At 37.8% G+C, this 18,406-nt stretch overlaps 1 protein-coding gene across 1 annotated transcript; it reads right to left on the bottom strand.

The window, feature by feature from the left end:
- Positions 1 to 1,203: 1,203 nt before the first annotated feature.
- Positions 1,204 to 4,404, bottom strand: LOC147537680 (7-deoxyloganetin glucosyltransferase-like). Its single transcript, XM_086640854.1, has 2 exons — positions 3,788 to 4,404; positions 1,204 to 2,485 (listed from the first exon to the last, which is right to left on the bottom strand). Exons 1-2 carry the CDS (start codon positions 4,308 to 4,310, stop codon positions 1,524 to 1,526), a joined length of 1,485 nt encoding a protein of 494 aa, XP_086496980.1. The 5' UTR covers positions 4,311 to 4,404; the 3' UTR covers positions 1,204 to 1,523.
- Between the last annotated feature and the right edge of the window lie 14,002 nt (positions 4,405 to 18,406).

Raw genomic sequence — 18,406 nt, forward strand, 5'->3', positions numbered from 1 at the left:
GTTTCACTTTGTAGATGGTTATTTCTTTCATTCGTTATTGTCCGACCTACGTGTCGATGATTCAGAACCATTGTTTGAGTTAAGAAAGTTTAATGGATTTCTTTTAGATGATTTATTGATTCTTATGAGCTTCACGTTTGATATTATTTGTCTCTTTTGATGGGTATATCAACTATGTTTACTGTTCTGCGGAGAAATGCTTTGAGTTTAGGTTTTCATGGCGGCCGACGTGGAAATCTAGATTTGGGGTGTTACACCGAATCTGATAATATTAACGGATATCGGATGATATCCGATATCCGAAACTTTAACAAAATTTCAAGTTTTTTTTAAAATTTTTAACCATTAGATCTAAATAATAAATCTCAACCATACATTTTATATATTATTATGAATAGATTTAAATTTTTATTAATTTTTTATATTACTTATCGGATACGGATATTTATCGGATCGAATATGAGTGTATCCGTATCCGAATCCGAAATTTCGAATATTTTTTTAAATTTCGAATACGGATGCGGATCGGATGTCGAATATTCAGATATCCATTGACAAGCTTAACCCGAGTCTATAAAATTTTTGGATGCTAACAACCTTTTGGCCCGGTGCCTTTAGAAGCACCGTAGATAATTTTTTTGAAAGACAACTTTTTTTTTTTGGTTATTTTTTTGAAACAGAAAAGGCTACTTTTTTTTGTTATGCTAAACGAAAAAGACAAATTTTTCCGGGGAAAGAAAGTTTGGTTTTGAAGAAATAAATGTAATGAATCTATATATATTATGGTATCTTTTATTTTGAGTTGTTTTTTTTTTAACTTAGGATAGGTTAGGCAGTAAAAGAGAATAAGAGGATAGACATGTAATTTACTCTGAGTGGATTTATTTTTTATTTCAGATTATCTTTGGTCTCTAGACTCGTTGATCATGCGATTTTGGACTTAAATCTCATCCCCCGAAAAAAAAAACCATTTTATGGTTAATGACTTCAAAAACAACTTCTTTTCGAAAGAACACCGTGAAACTAAACTCTGGAGTATTTATGAAAATTTTCCGAAACATAATACATTTACAACTTACATGTTCTCGAGAACATAATGGCAGGGGAGGCTCGGGCCTAAAGCAACCAAAGCGGCTGCTTTGGGCCCATAGCTGGTTTAACTACACGAATTTAAGCCTAATGATAATAATTGAAATAGACACATTATTAAAAATGATAATGATTGAAATACATACATTATTAAAAATAGAAGACATAACTTACATTGTTTTGACACATTACTAACAAAGTTTACACAAGCAAAGCAATCAGATGAAATACATTTAACAATCAAAATGCAAAAAGGGCAACAATTTAACGAGATACGGAGAAAGAGATCAATATTTATTGGAGTAGTTGTTTTTATTAGAGAGAAGCACTTCTCCTCCGCTTCAAATTCACCTCCATCGATCCAAAGCACAATTCCACAGCGGATAGTTTAGCCAAACGGGCGAGAACGGAGAAAAGCAATAGCACTTTTACTATTATTCGTCAGTTTCGTCTTTCTCAACATTATTAGAGAGAAGCACTTCAGTTACCAGTTTGTCAAAATTCATGGAAGATGACCCTCCAGGTGCAGCAGCCTCCTCTGCTCTATTCTTCCAATCCATGGCTCTCTTCTTCATCTCTCTACCCTTCTCTCCATCCATCATTTCTTTCAATAGAATCTCAACTTCATCTCTCTTCACATTATTATCAATCTCCAACCCAATTCCCCATTGGGTACATGAGTACCTACAATTGGTCTGTTGTTCTGCAAAAAATGGCCAACATATCACAGGAACCCCACTATTCAAACTCTCAAGTGTTGAATTCCAACCACTATGTGTTAAAAACCCAGCAATTGATGGGTGACTTAGAACTTCTTCTTGTGGGCACCAACTTGCTAACATTCCTCTTTCTTTTGTTTCTTCGACGAACTCCGGGGGTAGAATGGCCAAGTCACCGACTACTAGATCGGGTCGAGTGATCCATAAGAAACTGTAGTTACTATTAGCTAGACCCCAAGCGAACTCGACAAGTTGTTGAGGAGTCATGACAGTAATGCTACCAAAATTCACGTAAACAACTGACTTGGGTTGTTTCGAATCGAGCCATTTGAGACACTCTATGTCTTCTTCCCAAAGATTTGACCCAATTGAATTCAACTCACTGTTTCCATGAATCTTATCAAGTAAATGAAGAGGACCTATGGTATAAATAGGAGGTAGTGATAACTCAGTCTTGAATGCATCCAGTGCCTCTTTTTCTAAGTCATCAAATGTGTTGAAAATCATAGCCGTAGCTTCATAAGCTTTTCTAACTTCTCCAATCGCAAAATTAACCATTACGTCGTTTGGAGCAGTTGTTCGAATAAAGCTAGGCAGATCTCTGAAGCGTATATTTTTCATTCCAGGAATCCAATCAATCTCCATGTCTAGGTAGCCATTGGTTAGATAACTCTCATCTGTAAAATGCACACTACATTAATATCGTTAAAGATTCTTCGGGATATAAATATATATATATATATATATATACACACGTATGTGAGAATAGTCCCACATGGGAGAAGGGTTATCTAGCAACCACGAATATAATGTCTAGGTCCTCTCCACTCATTGCCAATTGGTTTTGAGTTGGATGACCACAAACTTAATATGGTATTAGAGCTAGCGCCACGCGTAATAGGCTTAAAAGCCACACGTGCTCCACGTCACGCGAACAAAACAAAAACAAAAACAAATGTTAGGCTAACCACGCCAAACGTGAAGGGGCATGTGAGAATAGTCCCACATGGTAGAGCTATCTAGCAACCACAAATACAATATCTAAGTTCTCTCTTGTGCCAATTTGTTTTGAGTTAGATGATCATAGACTAAACAATATATATGTTATTTCAATAAATAAAGGAGCTGGTTATTTATGTATTGAGGTATTTTATCTTGTTACATCATAAACTTCTGAGGTTAGAAGGAGGCACAAAGTTTTAGGCTTCAATAATAAGCTTTTGTATATTTCTATAATCTTGTCTATTATGTATAGTTAGGGGCGGAACTAGCGGAACTATACATATAACTCAACCTAGCCGTAGTTCTTCATCAAAAAAAAAAAACTAGCAGTAGTGACCTCCTCTCTAATCTACTATAACCATGATTCAAGCGAATTGCGTATTAATACATATAGTATTTGGCGGAGAAGATTAATTGTTAGTAACTTATTGCTAGGACTTTGTTGTTATAACTCAAGTGACCTGTGTTCGAGCCCACATGATAGCTAATTTTCTTTATTTTATGTGTTTTAAGACTTCTCTAGGTCATTGGGTGTGTTTGGAAAGGGTATACAATCTGTTTTCTCTTACATTGACCCTCCTTGATCTTTGATCCTGACTCCGTCCCCGTGTATAGTGAAATCATTTTTTGTTTATCGAAATGATGTTTGACCTGAAAATGGGGTCGACTTCACGGGAAAGCTGATATGGCGGACTTTCCAAAAACCCAGACCAATAGGAGTTTGTCACATCTGCTTTCCGCATGAGGTCAGCCCCCATTTTTGGGCCAAATAGTACTTCTCGTGATAAGGAGTAACATAATTTATATATCTTGAGTTATACATAATCATAACGTAATTTCCTAACATTTTTGTATTGTAAGTCATCTCGGACGATGTGAGAACAGGACCTCTTTCGAGGAGTAATATAAATATGGAGATGTAGATTTCTAAGATAGATTTAATATTAAATAGCAAATGAATGTTTATTTGTATATACCTTTAAGTGGAGAAAGACCTCTTTCGACGAGGTGAGAGTAGTGCGCATAAGCAGCAAAACCACAAAAACTTGTAGTCCAGAACAGAACTTCAGGGATTCCAAGCTCTTTAGCTGCTTCAAGAGTGAAGCTCATGACCCCATCAGAAACTATACAAGTAACTGGTGGGACATTGGAAGAAGAAGTATGGTTGAGTTTAGACAAAAGATTTCTGAATGGTTCCAAGCAAGTATTTTTTGTAGAGACACAAAGTGAAGGTACATCTTGGGTAGCATTTGCATCAGATGGTGGAAGACCGTCGGGTATAGTTTCAAATCGAAAACTCTGTAAGCCTTTAAGAGAATCAGGGCCTCTTGAATTAAGTAAACGTTGATGGTTGAACTCTGTATTCACAAATGTTACATGAAACCCATTTTGATGAAGAAGCTTAGCTACCTTCAACATGGGATTAATGTGACCCTGAGCTGGATATGGGATACAAACCACATGAGGTTTCTTCATCATCTCTTGTGATATGTTAATCATCTCTGTCTCTCCCTCTCTCTCTCTAAAACTCCTAGTCTCTCTTTATATAACTCCAGATCTTCAATCTAGCTGATGCATAGCCCAAGAAAAACCCAAATTTGTCCAGCTGTAGAAGGTATATAATATGAATAGAATCCTCATATTTGATTGTTTTCGAAATAGTAGACTTCTGACGACAGATTGATGAAAATGATATGTAGGATGAGTAAATTAATCAGTATTAAGAAATGTGGCTAATTCCTATTTTGCTCCTAGGTTCTTAATTTCTCTCAATGCAGCAGGTTGGACTAGTTTATGTTAACCTGACAAGAGTACACCCTGGTGTATCGCTCACCCTACCGCCTTTCGTCTTTTGACATTTTTTTTGTTGAAGTTATGATAACATTAAGTTAAAAGAGTATAATTACGATAGATATCTAAAAGAAAATTGAGAATGTATTTCCAGAATCTATTACTATTGGTTTTCCTTGACCATTTCGCCAGTTTGTTCACTGGGATGTTTTGAGTTCTTGCGATGTAAGCAAATTGTATAATATGGAACTTCGTCATGAGCTTTTTGATAGACTGTATGTGATGTATTGATTGCCATTGGATAGAGTGCCTGAGATTTTTCACATGTTGAATGAGAGTAAGGTTATCACTTTCAATAATAGACCGGTACTTATTTTCCTCTGCTCAACAGATTCCATTAAGTATTGCTTGTGCTTCACTTTCCTCGCTAGTACGTGCACGCGGCGTCAAAACTTTAGCTTCAATAAACTTCAACTGACGATCGTGAATGATGAAGCTGATCACAATAGAAGCATTAATATTTGTAAAAGAAGCATCTACATTAATTTTTAAAAAAAAGCAAGGTAAGATGTTACCATTTAGGTGTAGGTTTATGTTGAAGTTGTTTCCTATCTACGTACATTTATTCGAGGGAATGTCATGATTTGTCTCATGACTAGATTAGTAAAGTTAATGACATGTTGAAAGCAATGATCGCATCTGGCTTTCCATATGTGCCCTAATATGGTGGCAAGGTGGATATTCGTAGACGTGTGGCTAACTTTTTTTGAGTCATGGCAAGAGAAAATCCAGTAGGAGATGGAGGGAGTGTTAGTCGATGTTATATTAAGATAAAACTAAATATTTAAAAAAAAGTGACAATAAAATAAAGCATGTTCGGGCGATTCATTTTGATCACAATTAGGGCAGGTAAACTGGTTTCGTATGAACTTTCCGGTTTTATTTCTACCGGGAAGATCTCCCGTGCAGCATTTCCAAAGAAAAAGGTGGATGCAGGGAATGATATTTATGAACCACATGAAAGACCAGTTGAAGGAAGATGAGGGTTGAGGATTATGAATTAAGCTTAGGTGTTGATACATAAATTTAACAGAGAAGTTGCTAGAAGGCGTTAGAGTCCATTTCATTTGATCAGACCCATTGTCAGGTAGTGGAATTGCTTTAATTAGATTACATATGGTTCCATCAAAATTGGCTGCAAGAATCTCGTCCTGCCAATTATTGTTGTGTATTAGTTGGGAGACCATTGTGAGATTGGAACCAGTGGTGTTAGACTGAGGAACCAGGTGCCCGGGATCCAGTGGTCCGTCCAAATGTTAATTTGAGAGCCATTATGCACTTCCCATGTGGTTAAGTTTGTGATAATACTTGATTTCTCTACACTTACCTCTTATGGTTTTGGTGGAAAAGCAGAAGCTCAGTATACTAAAATCAAAGTGACTTAGATCTCCATTGGATATGGTGGAAAATGAAGCTAGAACTACAAGGTAATCTAGATCTACTTATCTTACTACATTCCGAATGTTTTGCATGTATGTGAATGGATTCCTCCAAGCCTCAACCGTATATGAAGATCAATGTTGATGGGGCTTTCCATCTAATTGGAGAAGCAACATCGACCGTGGCAAGAGACAGCAACGGAACCATAATGGCTTCGAGTATCAAAACATTTCAGCCAATCTCAGTTCTTCATAGTGAAATGCCAGGGTTTGAATTAGGGTTGAACTTGGACGATCAATTGAATATATATTCATTTGACCTAGAAGGGGATTTACACACAATTGTGGCACTACTGTCAGACGGTGGATCTAAATCTCCGTGGAGAATCCATCATGAATTAGATGCCTTACTTTTCAGAATCATGACCAAGCATATCAACATCTCATGTTCTCCGAGAATGGCTAATTTGGCCCCTCACTTGATGGGAAATGACAGTTTAGCCAGTCAAGTTATTGAGTTTTAAGATTGTTGTTAACTTTAACATTTAGTCCTATCCCGAGAAAAAAGGGTCCGTCTATATGTGTAATTGGTTTTACAGGAAACCTCTTTCAAAAAGAAATTGGTGTCATGGTGTGATGTGTGAACTAAGAGTTTTGATAGTTCGATATGATCCGCAACACCATGAATCATGTGTCAGCGTCCTACATGAGATATATAGAATAAAATGTTATTTAGCTTATTAAATAATTACCTAATTATGAATGGAATCAAACATGTTAAGATCATATTTTAAGAATTATTTTGTTATATATTTAATTTTGTTTTGGACGATGACTATTTCTTCTTTTAAGACTTCGTTTGTGTGGTGATATGAGTTTGAAGACGACTCTACAACCTGTTCACCTAATATTATACAAAAAAAAATGTGACAGTTGTAGAGTTCCTATAAAATACCAAAAATAATTTCCCTTCCCTTTGATTGATACTAAATTATATATTAATTTTTGATAAACGAGGGAGTCTCATTTTGATTTCAAAAGATACCATCAATATGACATGAAGAAACATGTAAGCATGAGTGCAGGAACGGAATTTAAAACCTCTCAAGTAATGTTCAATGATGTTTACTTCATTCCTATGACCATTTAGGTTGTTTTTCACATACCAAAAAGGGTGAAAGTAAAGGTAATTGCTCTTTGTTTAAATTTCTTCGTTTTGTCTATTTATATCCGGTTGGTTAATTCTAAGTATTTTGTTTTCTCTATCGATTATCATCATATTTGACTCACTCTGAATTAAGATCGGTCTTTTTAGTAAGATTTGTTTTTTTTTTTTCTATTTCTAATAACTTTACTAAGATTTATTTTTTACTTTTTGACATAGATCTTGGTGAGTTATATATTGGTAAATTTTGACCAAGTCTAGAAGTCAACAGATTAACCAAGAATAAAATTGACAGACCCTCGTCAAAGCCATCGGAGAGATGATCCGGAAGAGCTTTGCCACCTCAGCCTTGACATGTGAGGTCGACATGAGTCTCTTAGGCACCTTGAACCCTACGATGGTCCAGAAGGAAGCAAATAGGTGAATCAGAATTAGCTCTGGTAAGAGCTTCGATTTGGCCTCGAAACAATTGATGGAGGTTTATAAAGTTATCACCACGGCACCTTGAGCTTCCCTCTGCCTCGAGGCAAGATGGAAGGTGGACAGGAGTCAACTTTGTAGCCTGAGCCTGCCCTGGTTAAAAGCGCAAAGCTAGAAGATCAGTCATATTAAACTCAATCCAGTTGAGCTCATACCTACCTGATCAGATCAGTAGGGACTAAGTAAAACCTATTCTAAAACTCAGAATTAGTACGGTTTTTTTTTTTTTTTTTTTGGTTTTGGTGATAAAATATTAAAATAATATATTAGAAATCAAAATGAACTCAAATGGGGATATGATCTAAGGTTTTAGAATCCACACAATAAAATCACTTTTTCGAACAAATATTTAAAATAATTAATTCTCCTTTTTATAACTCAGAATTTCAGATAATGAACTATCCTAACTCCGGGAGATGTTTTCGATAAAATCAGTTTTTAACTCATGAAATTGTAATTGTCTTATTTTAAAAAATGAATTTCTAAACTACTATCTATCAATCAATAAGTATGCACCGTCAAAGGATTTAACCTAAGCACGATACATCAAACCTAAAAGCATAGATAGTGAAAAGATAATCGACTTGACAAATTAAAACATTTTAAACATTAAATCACATTCAAAAAATTAACCAAATAACTTATGTTTCTAAAAGCTCGAATATGGTTTCATCATCAACCCTAGATTGAGAGAGTTAGCTATTCATAAAATTAAACTAATAAATATGAAGAATTAAGAGAAAAGAGGAAAAAACATTTAACTTTTCTTGCTGACTTTCCCGCGTATCTGCCAAACGCGCCTTAAGAGAAAACGATTTTCTCGTCTTCTCGGAAATATTTTCTCTGTGGGAAAATAGTTTTCCTCTCAATTTTCTCTCTTCTCCAACTCTTTTCTCTCTCTAACTTTCTGAAAACTGACTCTCTCTCTCCTTCTACACTCTTCCTTTGTCCCTCTATAACTTTCTGTTTCTTCCTTTCTCTCACAAAAATTCAGAAAACAATAGCAAAAGAAGAAAAAAAAACTCTTGATTATAATTTCTCAATCACAAACAACCACTCTGTCTCTCCTCTATTAATCTCTCTTTTCTCTCACAAAAAAGAAGAGATTACTAAAAAGAAATAAAAGATAATTTTCTGTTCAAGCCCGAACTCTCTGTTAAAGACGAGATGCATGTTCTTTGGTAAAGTCGAGATCTCTCTCTCTCTCTCTCTCTCTCTCTTTCTCTCTCTCTCTAATCTTGCTGTTTTATTGAGCTCGAGAGGATCCTCCAAGATGAGATGATTTTGCTCTCCTCAAATCCCTGTTTATATAGCCCAAAGGAACATCAAATAATCAGTTCTCTCTCTCTAAATCTTTCTATCTTTAGAAAATCTGATTTAATCTCTTTATCTCCTTTCCTTCTCTGTTATTTTATGTAGGAGAAGAAGCACAAATCAGTCCCGAAATCTCCTTCTCTCTATTCATTTCCCTGTTTAGAAAGGAGTCTATCAATCGAGCTCCTCAATCGGATCCTCTCTCTCTCTCTACTGTTAGTCTAGTAGAAGATAAAGATGAGATTAAGAGAAAATGAAAGAATCCGATTTCCTTTCCTATAAAAGAAAAAACCAGCCGATTACTTCTTCATCTCTTAAAATAATACTTTCAATCATCCTCTCTCTAGAATCCAGCGAATACTTTTTATTTCAATCTTCTCAACTTTCCACTTTCGAAAATCTCCAATATCTTTCTTTCTAAAACCCATCTCTCTCAGTTTTCACTCTAAAACTGTTTTGAACAGTTTCCTAAAGAAGCCGATGGAGAAGGAGATTTTATTTCAAATCTGGCCGCTTGGTTGTTAAGTGAGACGGATCTGGTGCAACGCGGCCTACTGGAGCAGGTACATCGGTGGCCTCTGAATCGCGAGATCGAATTTGATGAGCACCTGCTGTTAGATGTAAAATCCCGTGTAAGGAAGTACCCTAGGAAAGTGCCTCGCGTTACACTGAAACATCTTCAAAGAGAATCCCGAATATCACCCCGCTAGTGACAGAAGATAGCCCACACGCGGCCTGCCTGCACCACGTGTCCCAGGATGATCTTTAGTCAAATATCTTGGACCAAAACTCTGACTCTCTCTATTTTCCTCATTTGGACACCGATTTGACTTCTGCTTTCGCTGTTGGGTTCGGCTTGGACACTACTTTCATCCGTTTTTCGTGCTCAATTCTGTAGAAGATACCTGGACAAGAGAAAAAACAAATCATTAGAGTAACTGCTCGAAATAGATTAACTCGCCCAAATTAAGAGATTTAGATGAAACATTTTCATGGCTCATCAGCTACCATCATGGTTGGTGCCTCGTCATTGAATCAATGGAAACTTGTGTTGGTTTCGGTGTATCGATTCAACGAGTTGACTCAACGAGTCTCTAACCGGATCACTGGTGAAACTGGTTACTACTTTGATTTTATTTGTAAATCAATAAAAAACACTTTCTTTCCAAATTAATGAAGAAAAACTAAGGAATAAACTCAATAGCTTTCGTATTTCTAATCGATAATGGCTGTTATCCAGAACAGATGATTCGTAGTCGAATCTGACTATCGATTTAAGATCGGAAAGAGGAATTGTATCCTTCTGTGTTTACTGATTTATTACTTTAAAAATCAACACACTTCTTATTTGGAAAATCAAAATGTCTTTGATTAAGAAATCAGATAGACTAAAAAGAAAAAGAAAAAGAAAAATTGAAGGATAAGAAGAAGAATAATTTTTAATCGAGGCGAGGTATTCCTCTTTCCTTAAGACAATTGATGCCCTGTATGGTACCAATTAGTTACCGGCGTTTGTGTCCCAGGATACAACGATTACCTTTCGATTCAATGGTACTTCGAATCAGAAAGCAGTCGAACTTGAAAGTATACTAACCTCTGACTTATGCAAATGGACCAAACTTCTTGCTTATGAAACTCCTTGAAAACTCTGCTAAATATTTATCTTAGACTCTCTAATATGATCTTCTAACAATGCTTGATGCTCTGGAAAAAACCGGATTGAAATTTGGAGTTGATTTGGGCGCTATAAATAGGTTTCGAATAGATGCATTCATAAGGGACACTTCTGTTGGGTTTTAGGGACGCATCTGTTGGAAAGTAAAGTGACGGGTCACTTCTTTCGCAACAGACATGTCGGCTGGGATTTGGGCCCTCAGATCTCGCTCAAAAGCGCGGAGGAATCGCCCTCCGTTAGATCTGATGGACTTATACCGAAAGTAGCCCGAAATTTAAGAAGATCAGCCGTTGGATGAAGTTTCGGGTTATCCCACTCCGTGCCCGACACAGACCTAACGCCATCCATTGGATTTGGCCTTTAGCGCGGAGAGAACGCCAACCGTCAGATCTGGACGTGTTCCCTTTGCGATAATGGCCCCTAGACAAAGTTTTCCGTATTGCCTTTTGGTCCCAAACTTAACCATTTTCCGTCCAAACTTCAGACTTGAATATCTCATTCATCCGTAATAGGATTTGAGTGATTCTTGAGTCTAAACTTAAGAGCTCGACGAGACGAAAGCAATGGCGTGCTTCGTTTTTGAGTTAAATAACTTTAACCGATCCAAAATCGTCTCCGATTCCAACAATCCCCCACATGAATGAATATTCGAGATTTCCTATCATGCAGACTTACTAGACTGACACACCGACACTGACAAAGGTTAGAGGCAAAATTTCGCTGCATCGGGATAGATAGCTTGCGGCTTTGAATCTTCCGTAGTGAGTAACCATCGGGTTTACAAAGACCTTAGTGAACTATGTCTTGAACTGGGTCCCATGAGTTGTAAACTAACGAGTAACTATCACACAGCTAGTTCCTTACTTTCAAAAGTTCTTGGTTGTGTTCATTTCGGCCCTGAACAACCTGGTTTTCATGTGTGCTCTAGAGAAGTCGGCCATTACGACCTTCTCATAGAACCGACATCAGTTCGCACACATATAGGTTATCCGTAATAAGGTATTCTGCTATACCTCATGTTAGACTCAAGTTCTAAGTTTTCGGATTCATTAAAAGCTTAACGCTTAACCTCTCATTGCAGACAACACTGATGTCATCCTAGGAATGGGTAAGAAATAAATCTTTTTCAGTGTTCCGTTCGAGTCAGTATATAACTTCAGTTTTCCCGTTGAACCTACATCTTGGGATCTCCAGTCACATAGGTTGGGTTTCCGTTATGACTTTACTCATTTACTTTAGCCAAAAGTCCCATTCCCCTTGATGAAGCAATTACTAACTCTCTAGGTAACCCTTTTGTAAATGGATCCGCTAGGTTATCCTTAGATTTGACATAATCTACTGTTATGACTCCTTCTGAGAGTAATTGCTTTACGGTGTTATGTCGTCGACGAATGTGTTGTGACTTACCGTTATACATTTTACTATGTGCTCTTGCAATAGCTGCCTGATTATCGTAGTGTATTTTTATTGCAGGCACCGGCTTAGTCCATATAGGAATGTCCTCCAGGAAGTGTCGCAGCTACTCTGCCTCTTCTCCAGCTTTATCCAGAGCAATGAATTCTGAATCCATTGAGATCGAGCTATGCATGTTTGCTTTGAGGATTTCCATGATATGGCAGCCCCACCCAGTGTGAATACGTATCCACTGGTTGACTTGGTATCATCAGTATCTAAGATCCAGTTGGCATCCGCATATCCCTCTAATACTTCTGGATATTTGGTATATATATAATATCCCATACTCTTTAGTCTGTCTCAAATACCTGAGTACCCTTACTATCGGCGTCCAATGTTCTTTACTTGGATTGCTAGTAAACCTACTCAATTTGCTAACAGAATAGGCTATGTCTGGACGTCTACAATTCATCAAGTACATTAGACTTCCAATAATCTGTGAGTATATACATTAACTGGTTTACTCCTTGACCACGATTTTTCATCAAATGCACGGTCGGATCTATCGGCGTCCGAGCTAAACTCATATCATTCTTGCAAAATTTTTCTAGAATTTTCTCAACGTAGTAAGTCCGTGATAATTTATCCGAGAAGAGCTTCTAGAGATTTTTATTCCGAGAATGACTTCAGCCCTACCTAAGTCTTTCATGTCGAAATTCTTCGACAACATTTGCTTAGTTGTTTTTATGACATCTATATTATCTCCAATAATATGTTGGGATTTACACCCTTCTACTAGTGTTTATAGCGGAAATAAGACATCTAATGTCTACACTAGTATTCCCAGGATCACATGCATAAGCATATGATAATCATTAATTAATACTAGAAAGATAAATACCTTATTCGCTAGTTTTCCCTCGAACCTTTCCAATTGCTTATGAGAAGACCAAGAACTTCAAGCGTAGCTCCTCTACTTGGGACACGAGCAATCAATTTGATCTCCCACCTTGTTGTATAGCTAGCACACCAATGGTGGTTCGAAGAAGAACTCCTTTCTTCTTGACTAGATAGATAGTTAATGGGAATTAGCTCACTTTCTCCTCTCTACTTAATGTGGTAGAGTAAGAAAGCTTAGAGAGAAATTACACACCTTATTCTCTGCCCTAAGAGTGTTTATATAGAACCCTAATAAGAATCCACCTCCTTTTAGGTTTCCTAAAACACCCTTTAGAATAAGATTTAGGAAAATTATCGAAAATAGCAACTAGTTGATATTTTCTCAATTCCCTAAGGAAATGGCGTCCAAACCCAGCCAAACTTGGAATATTTAATTTTCGTAACATAAGGAAACGTTCCTCCAAAAATCAGCCCAATCTGAGCCCTAAAAGTGCCCGAATCGGCCTAGGCCCAAAACCCCGTTTTTGGGCTTTTTGTACTATCTTTGCCTAATTCCTTTTTAGGCCTATGAGATATGTTTATGGGACACTCCCATGATTATATCTCACTCCCACTAGTCATATCCTAGATCAATTTGTCACTCTTATGTGTAACCCGTTGTAGGATCCTATCGAAGTTAGCCGCGAATTACTTCGTAATTCGACGATCGTAGTCGGTCTCTAGCTACAACTCTACGATCCCTAAATCGATCGGACTTGATGATCTTCCACATCAATTGTCCTATCCGACAAATTGTTCGCATTGTCACCTTGGTCGAAGGACATCTCCTTTAACTCCTTCAGACACCCACTTGGACTTAGAACAAGTACAATGCTCGATTCCCATGTCACTTAGTATCCCATCTGATACGTCACGTCATTCAGACTTTCTTGATCTCGAGTAACTGTCAAAACAAATGATTAACTTTTAATCTATTTGAGCACGGCCATGCATTTTCAGTTGTTGCTCGTCAAGTGGCCCGAGGACACTGCACCCTAACATGGTTAGGAGGACATAATCCATTCTTGCGCTCACACTCAACTTCATGTCTATCCTGTCCTTCCCAGTATCTGCTTTTATAACCTCCTTTTACGGCGCGGCGTTTAACGGAACCAAAGTCAGACATTCCTTACATAAGATGAGCTGAGCACTCATGTTTTGAGGAATCTCTTCAATCTTGTCTTTATGAGAAGTTTGACGATTTCATCATTCTTTGGATGAACTTCTCATGTTGAGGGTTATTCCAGCGTATAATCCTTATTATGCAGTCACGTAGTCGAATCGAATACACTATTCCTATAGCCCATGAAACTGCGCTATCCCATCGACTCCCGTACTAGTCTTCGTGAGTCATTGTTGTCCATGCAATGACCTGGACTAGGGAATTGATAATGAATCACTCCAAGTTCACTTAGTAGGGTTTCATTCATCAGATCACGTATCTGACAAGCCTACTCGGAGCATTTTCTTTATCGTGTGGACTGTCTCTTAAAATACCAAACCAAATTTTAAGGACAAAATAAAATTCCTTTTATTCTTTTTATCGAATGTAAGTAATTAGGCACATAAACTCTTTTATGAATCCAAATTACATTTGTTTCCATTCCCCAATGCGCTTTATACCAATGTCCCTCATGTGTGAATCATGTTTGGGCTGAGGTAACGGTTTGGTCAACGGATCTGCAACGTTGTCATCCGTATGAACCTTGCAAATTACCACATCTTTTCTTTCTATGATTTCTCTAATCAAGTGGTACTTCCTTTGGATATGTTTGGATTTTTGGTGCGCTCTTGGTTCCTTGGCTTGGGCTATTGCTCCGTTGTTGTCACAATAGAGAGTTACGCCCTCTTCTATGCCAGGTATGACACCAAGTTCTATCATGAACTTCTTGATCCAAACTCCTTCCTTTGCAGCTTCCGAGGCCGCTAGGTATTCTGCTTCAGTAATAGAATCTGCAACTGTGCTCTGCTTGAACTTTTCCAACATACCGCTCCTCCATTCAGACAGTAGACGAACCCAAATTGTGATATGAAGTCGTCTCTATCCGTTTGAAAGCTTGCATCCACATGGCCTACAACCTTTAATGTATCTTCCCCGCCATATACCAGGAAATGATCCTTAGTCCTTTTCAGGTACTTTAGGATATTCTTGGCGGCGTGCCAGTGCGCTTGGCCTGGATTTGATTGGTAACGGCTGCACATGCTCAAAGCATATGAGACGTCTGGGCGAGTGCAGATCATGGCGTACATGATTGATCCTATTGTCGAAGCATAGGGTACCTTCATCATGTGTGCTAGCTCATCAGGGCTCTTAGGACATTGATTTTTGCTAAGCACCATACCATGTGACATGGGAAGGAATCCTCTTTTGGAGTTTGTCATCTCGAACCATTGAAAAATCTTATCTATATAAGTTTCTTGACTAAGTCCGATCATCCTCCTTGATCTATCTCTATAGATCTTGATTCCTAATATGTATTATGCCTCCCCTAGGTCCTTCATAAAGAAGCATTTCCGAAGCCAGACTTTAACTGATTCCAACATCGGAATATTGTTTCCTATGATTAATATGTCATCGGCATAAAGGACTAAGAAAACTAGGTTGCTCCCACTAACCTTCTTGTAAACACAAGATTCTTCTGCATTCTTGAGAAATCCAAATTCTTTGATTTTCTCGTCGAATCGAAGATTCCAACTCCGGCTTGCTTGCTTGAGTCCATAAATGGATTTCTTAAGCTTGCAAACTTTTCCAGCATTGTTGGAATCTACAAAACCTTCGGGTTGTGTCATATACACATCCTCTTCCAAGTGTCCGTTCAAGAAGGCGGTTTTGACATCCATTTGCCAAATCTCATAATCATAATGAGCTGCAATTGCTAGAATGATCCGAATGGATTTAAGCATTGCGACAGGTGAAAAGGTTTCATCATAGTCTATACCATGAATCTGTTTGTATTCTTTTGCCACGAGTCTAGCTTTGGAAACGCTAACGTTTTCATCCTTGTCAGTTTTTTACTTTAAAAACCCATTTGCATCCGATTGGTGTTGCTCCATCGGGCAAATCGATCAAGTTCCATACTTGATTTTCTGGCATGAAATCCATTTCCGATCTCATGGCCTTTAGCCATTTTTCGGAGTCGGGGCTCGTCATAGCTTGGTTGTAGGTACTCGGCTCATTATCTTCTAACAGTAGGATATCTATTTTCTGAGATAATTCCTGGAGCCTTTGAGATCTACGAGGGGCCTGAGCAACTTTTGGAGTGGTCTCAACTATTTGAGATGTCTCCTATGAATTTAATTCGACTTGAGCGGGAGGTACTATCTCGACCTCATCCTCCTCTTCCATACTTTGTGTATAGATAGGAGCCGCTAAACCTCTTGATATCTCTATATCTGTGTTTATTTGTTGCTCATATCGAATTTCATCGATATCTACATTTCATCGATATCTACATTTCTCCCACTTGTCTGCTTGGAAAGGAATTCCTTTTCAAGGAAGACACCATCTCGAGCAACAAATACTTTGTTCTCAGATTCGTGGTAGAAGTAGTAACCCCTTGTCTCTTTTGGATAGCCCACAAAGAGACATTTGTCTAATTTAGGTGCGAGTTTATCTCCTTGTAAACGTTTTACATAAACTTTGCATCCCCAGACTTTGAGAAAAGACAGCTTTGGAACCTTTCCAAACCATAACTCATATGGCGTCTTTTCTACAGCTTTTGACGGAGCTCGGTTAAGTGTGAAAGCAGTCGTTTCTAGAGCATACACCCAGAACGTGTTTGGAAGATTTGCTAAACTCATCATAGATCGAACCATGTCTAACAAGGTGCGATTTCTCCTTTCAGAAACACCATTCATCTGGGGTACGGTGTTCCTGGCGGAGTGAGTTGAGATACTATACCACAACTCCTAAGATGATCGTCAAATTCTTGACTCAAATATTCACCACCTCGATCGGATCGAATGGCTTTTATTTTCTTGTCAAGTTGATTCTCTACTTCGTTCTGAAATTGTTTGAACATGTCAAACGATTCGGACTTGTGCCTCATCAAGTATATGTAACCATAACGAGTGAAGTCATCCGTGAACGTGATGAAGAAGCCATAGTTACCTCTCGCCGGAGTACTCATTGGTCCGCATACATTCGTATGTATGAGTTCCAAGGGTTCTTTGGCTCGGTCTCCTTTTCCTTTAAAAGAAGACCTCGTCATTTTACCCATTAAACATGATTCGCATGTGTCATATGATTCTAAATTACACGAACCTAGAAGTTCATGCTTATGGAGCTTCTTCATGCGTGTCATGTTAATGTGACCCAAACGACAATGCCAAAGGTAACTTGGATTTGAATCATCTGACCGTAGCCTTTTGGTTTCTATGTTAAAGACTTCGTTCTCAATATTCGTAATATAGAGACCGCTGTATAGCTTAGCACTGGTATAAAACATTTCACCTTTGTATAAAGAACAACGCTGGTTTTTTATTAATAGGTGGTATCCCTCTTTGTCTAATTCTGAGACAGAGATAATGTTTCTAGAAATAGAGGGTACATAATAGCAATTATGAAGTTCTAAAACTAGACCAGTTTCTAAAGGTAGACTGGATGTTCCTACAGCTTTCGCAACAACCTTTGCTCTATTTGCTACTCGTAGGACAAGCTCCCTTGCAGATAAATACTTGATTCCCTTAAGGCCCTGCACATCAGTAATGATATGAGCACCACATCTGGTATCGAATATCCAGGATTGAGAATCAAATGTATTTGCTAAGTTAACTTCGATAACATAGATATCTTGGTCGGAACCGTGAGTTCCTTCCTTCTTCCTTTTGTTTTTCTGAATCAGTTGAAGTTCTTTCTTTGATTCAGACATTCCAATGCCACTCTGGATTGCCTTGGAAGTCCCGTACTTCCTCAACCGTGATTTGTTTCGGGACATGTCCCTTAATCGACAGATGATTGTGTGCGCATCCATTTTCCTAAATCTCTTTTGAAGATTAGGCTCCATGGTGGCCAACATAAGGCAAGTTACTGAAATTGACTTCATCCAGATACTTTTGGCCTGCTTTTGTTCCTCAACCTTTGAGTTCGCAGTTATCCTTGGAATAGGGGTATCCAGTACGCTTTCTTTGTTTGTAGACTTGAGAACACTTCTCAATCTCTTTTCCCAATCAAGGTAGTTATCCATGTTCAATTTGTCCTCATCGAGGATTGAACATAGGTTAAAAAGATTGATTTTTGCCATAGTAAAACTACATGAAATAGAAAAAGGATTTTGCTAAGTATTACATTCGATAATTTTTGCAAAAAGTCCTAAGTTTTTGCCACATTATTCAAGATAAAACGTGTCCCTAGATGAATAATGTGATTCTGAGATCCCATCTCTCAAGGATTAAGCGG

This window comes from Eschscholzia californica, unplaced genomic scaffold (genome assembly GCF_041429995.1).
Source record: "Eschscholzia californica isolate CP2 unplaced genomic scaffold, dmEscCali1.0.p SCAF_5, whole genome shotgun sequence".
Classification (NCBI taxonomy): Eukaryota; Viridiplantae; Streptophyta; class Magnoliopsida; order Ranunculales; family Papaveraceae; genus Eschscholzia; species Eschscholzia californica.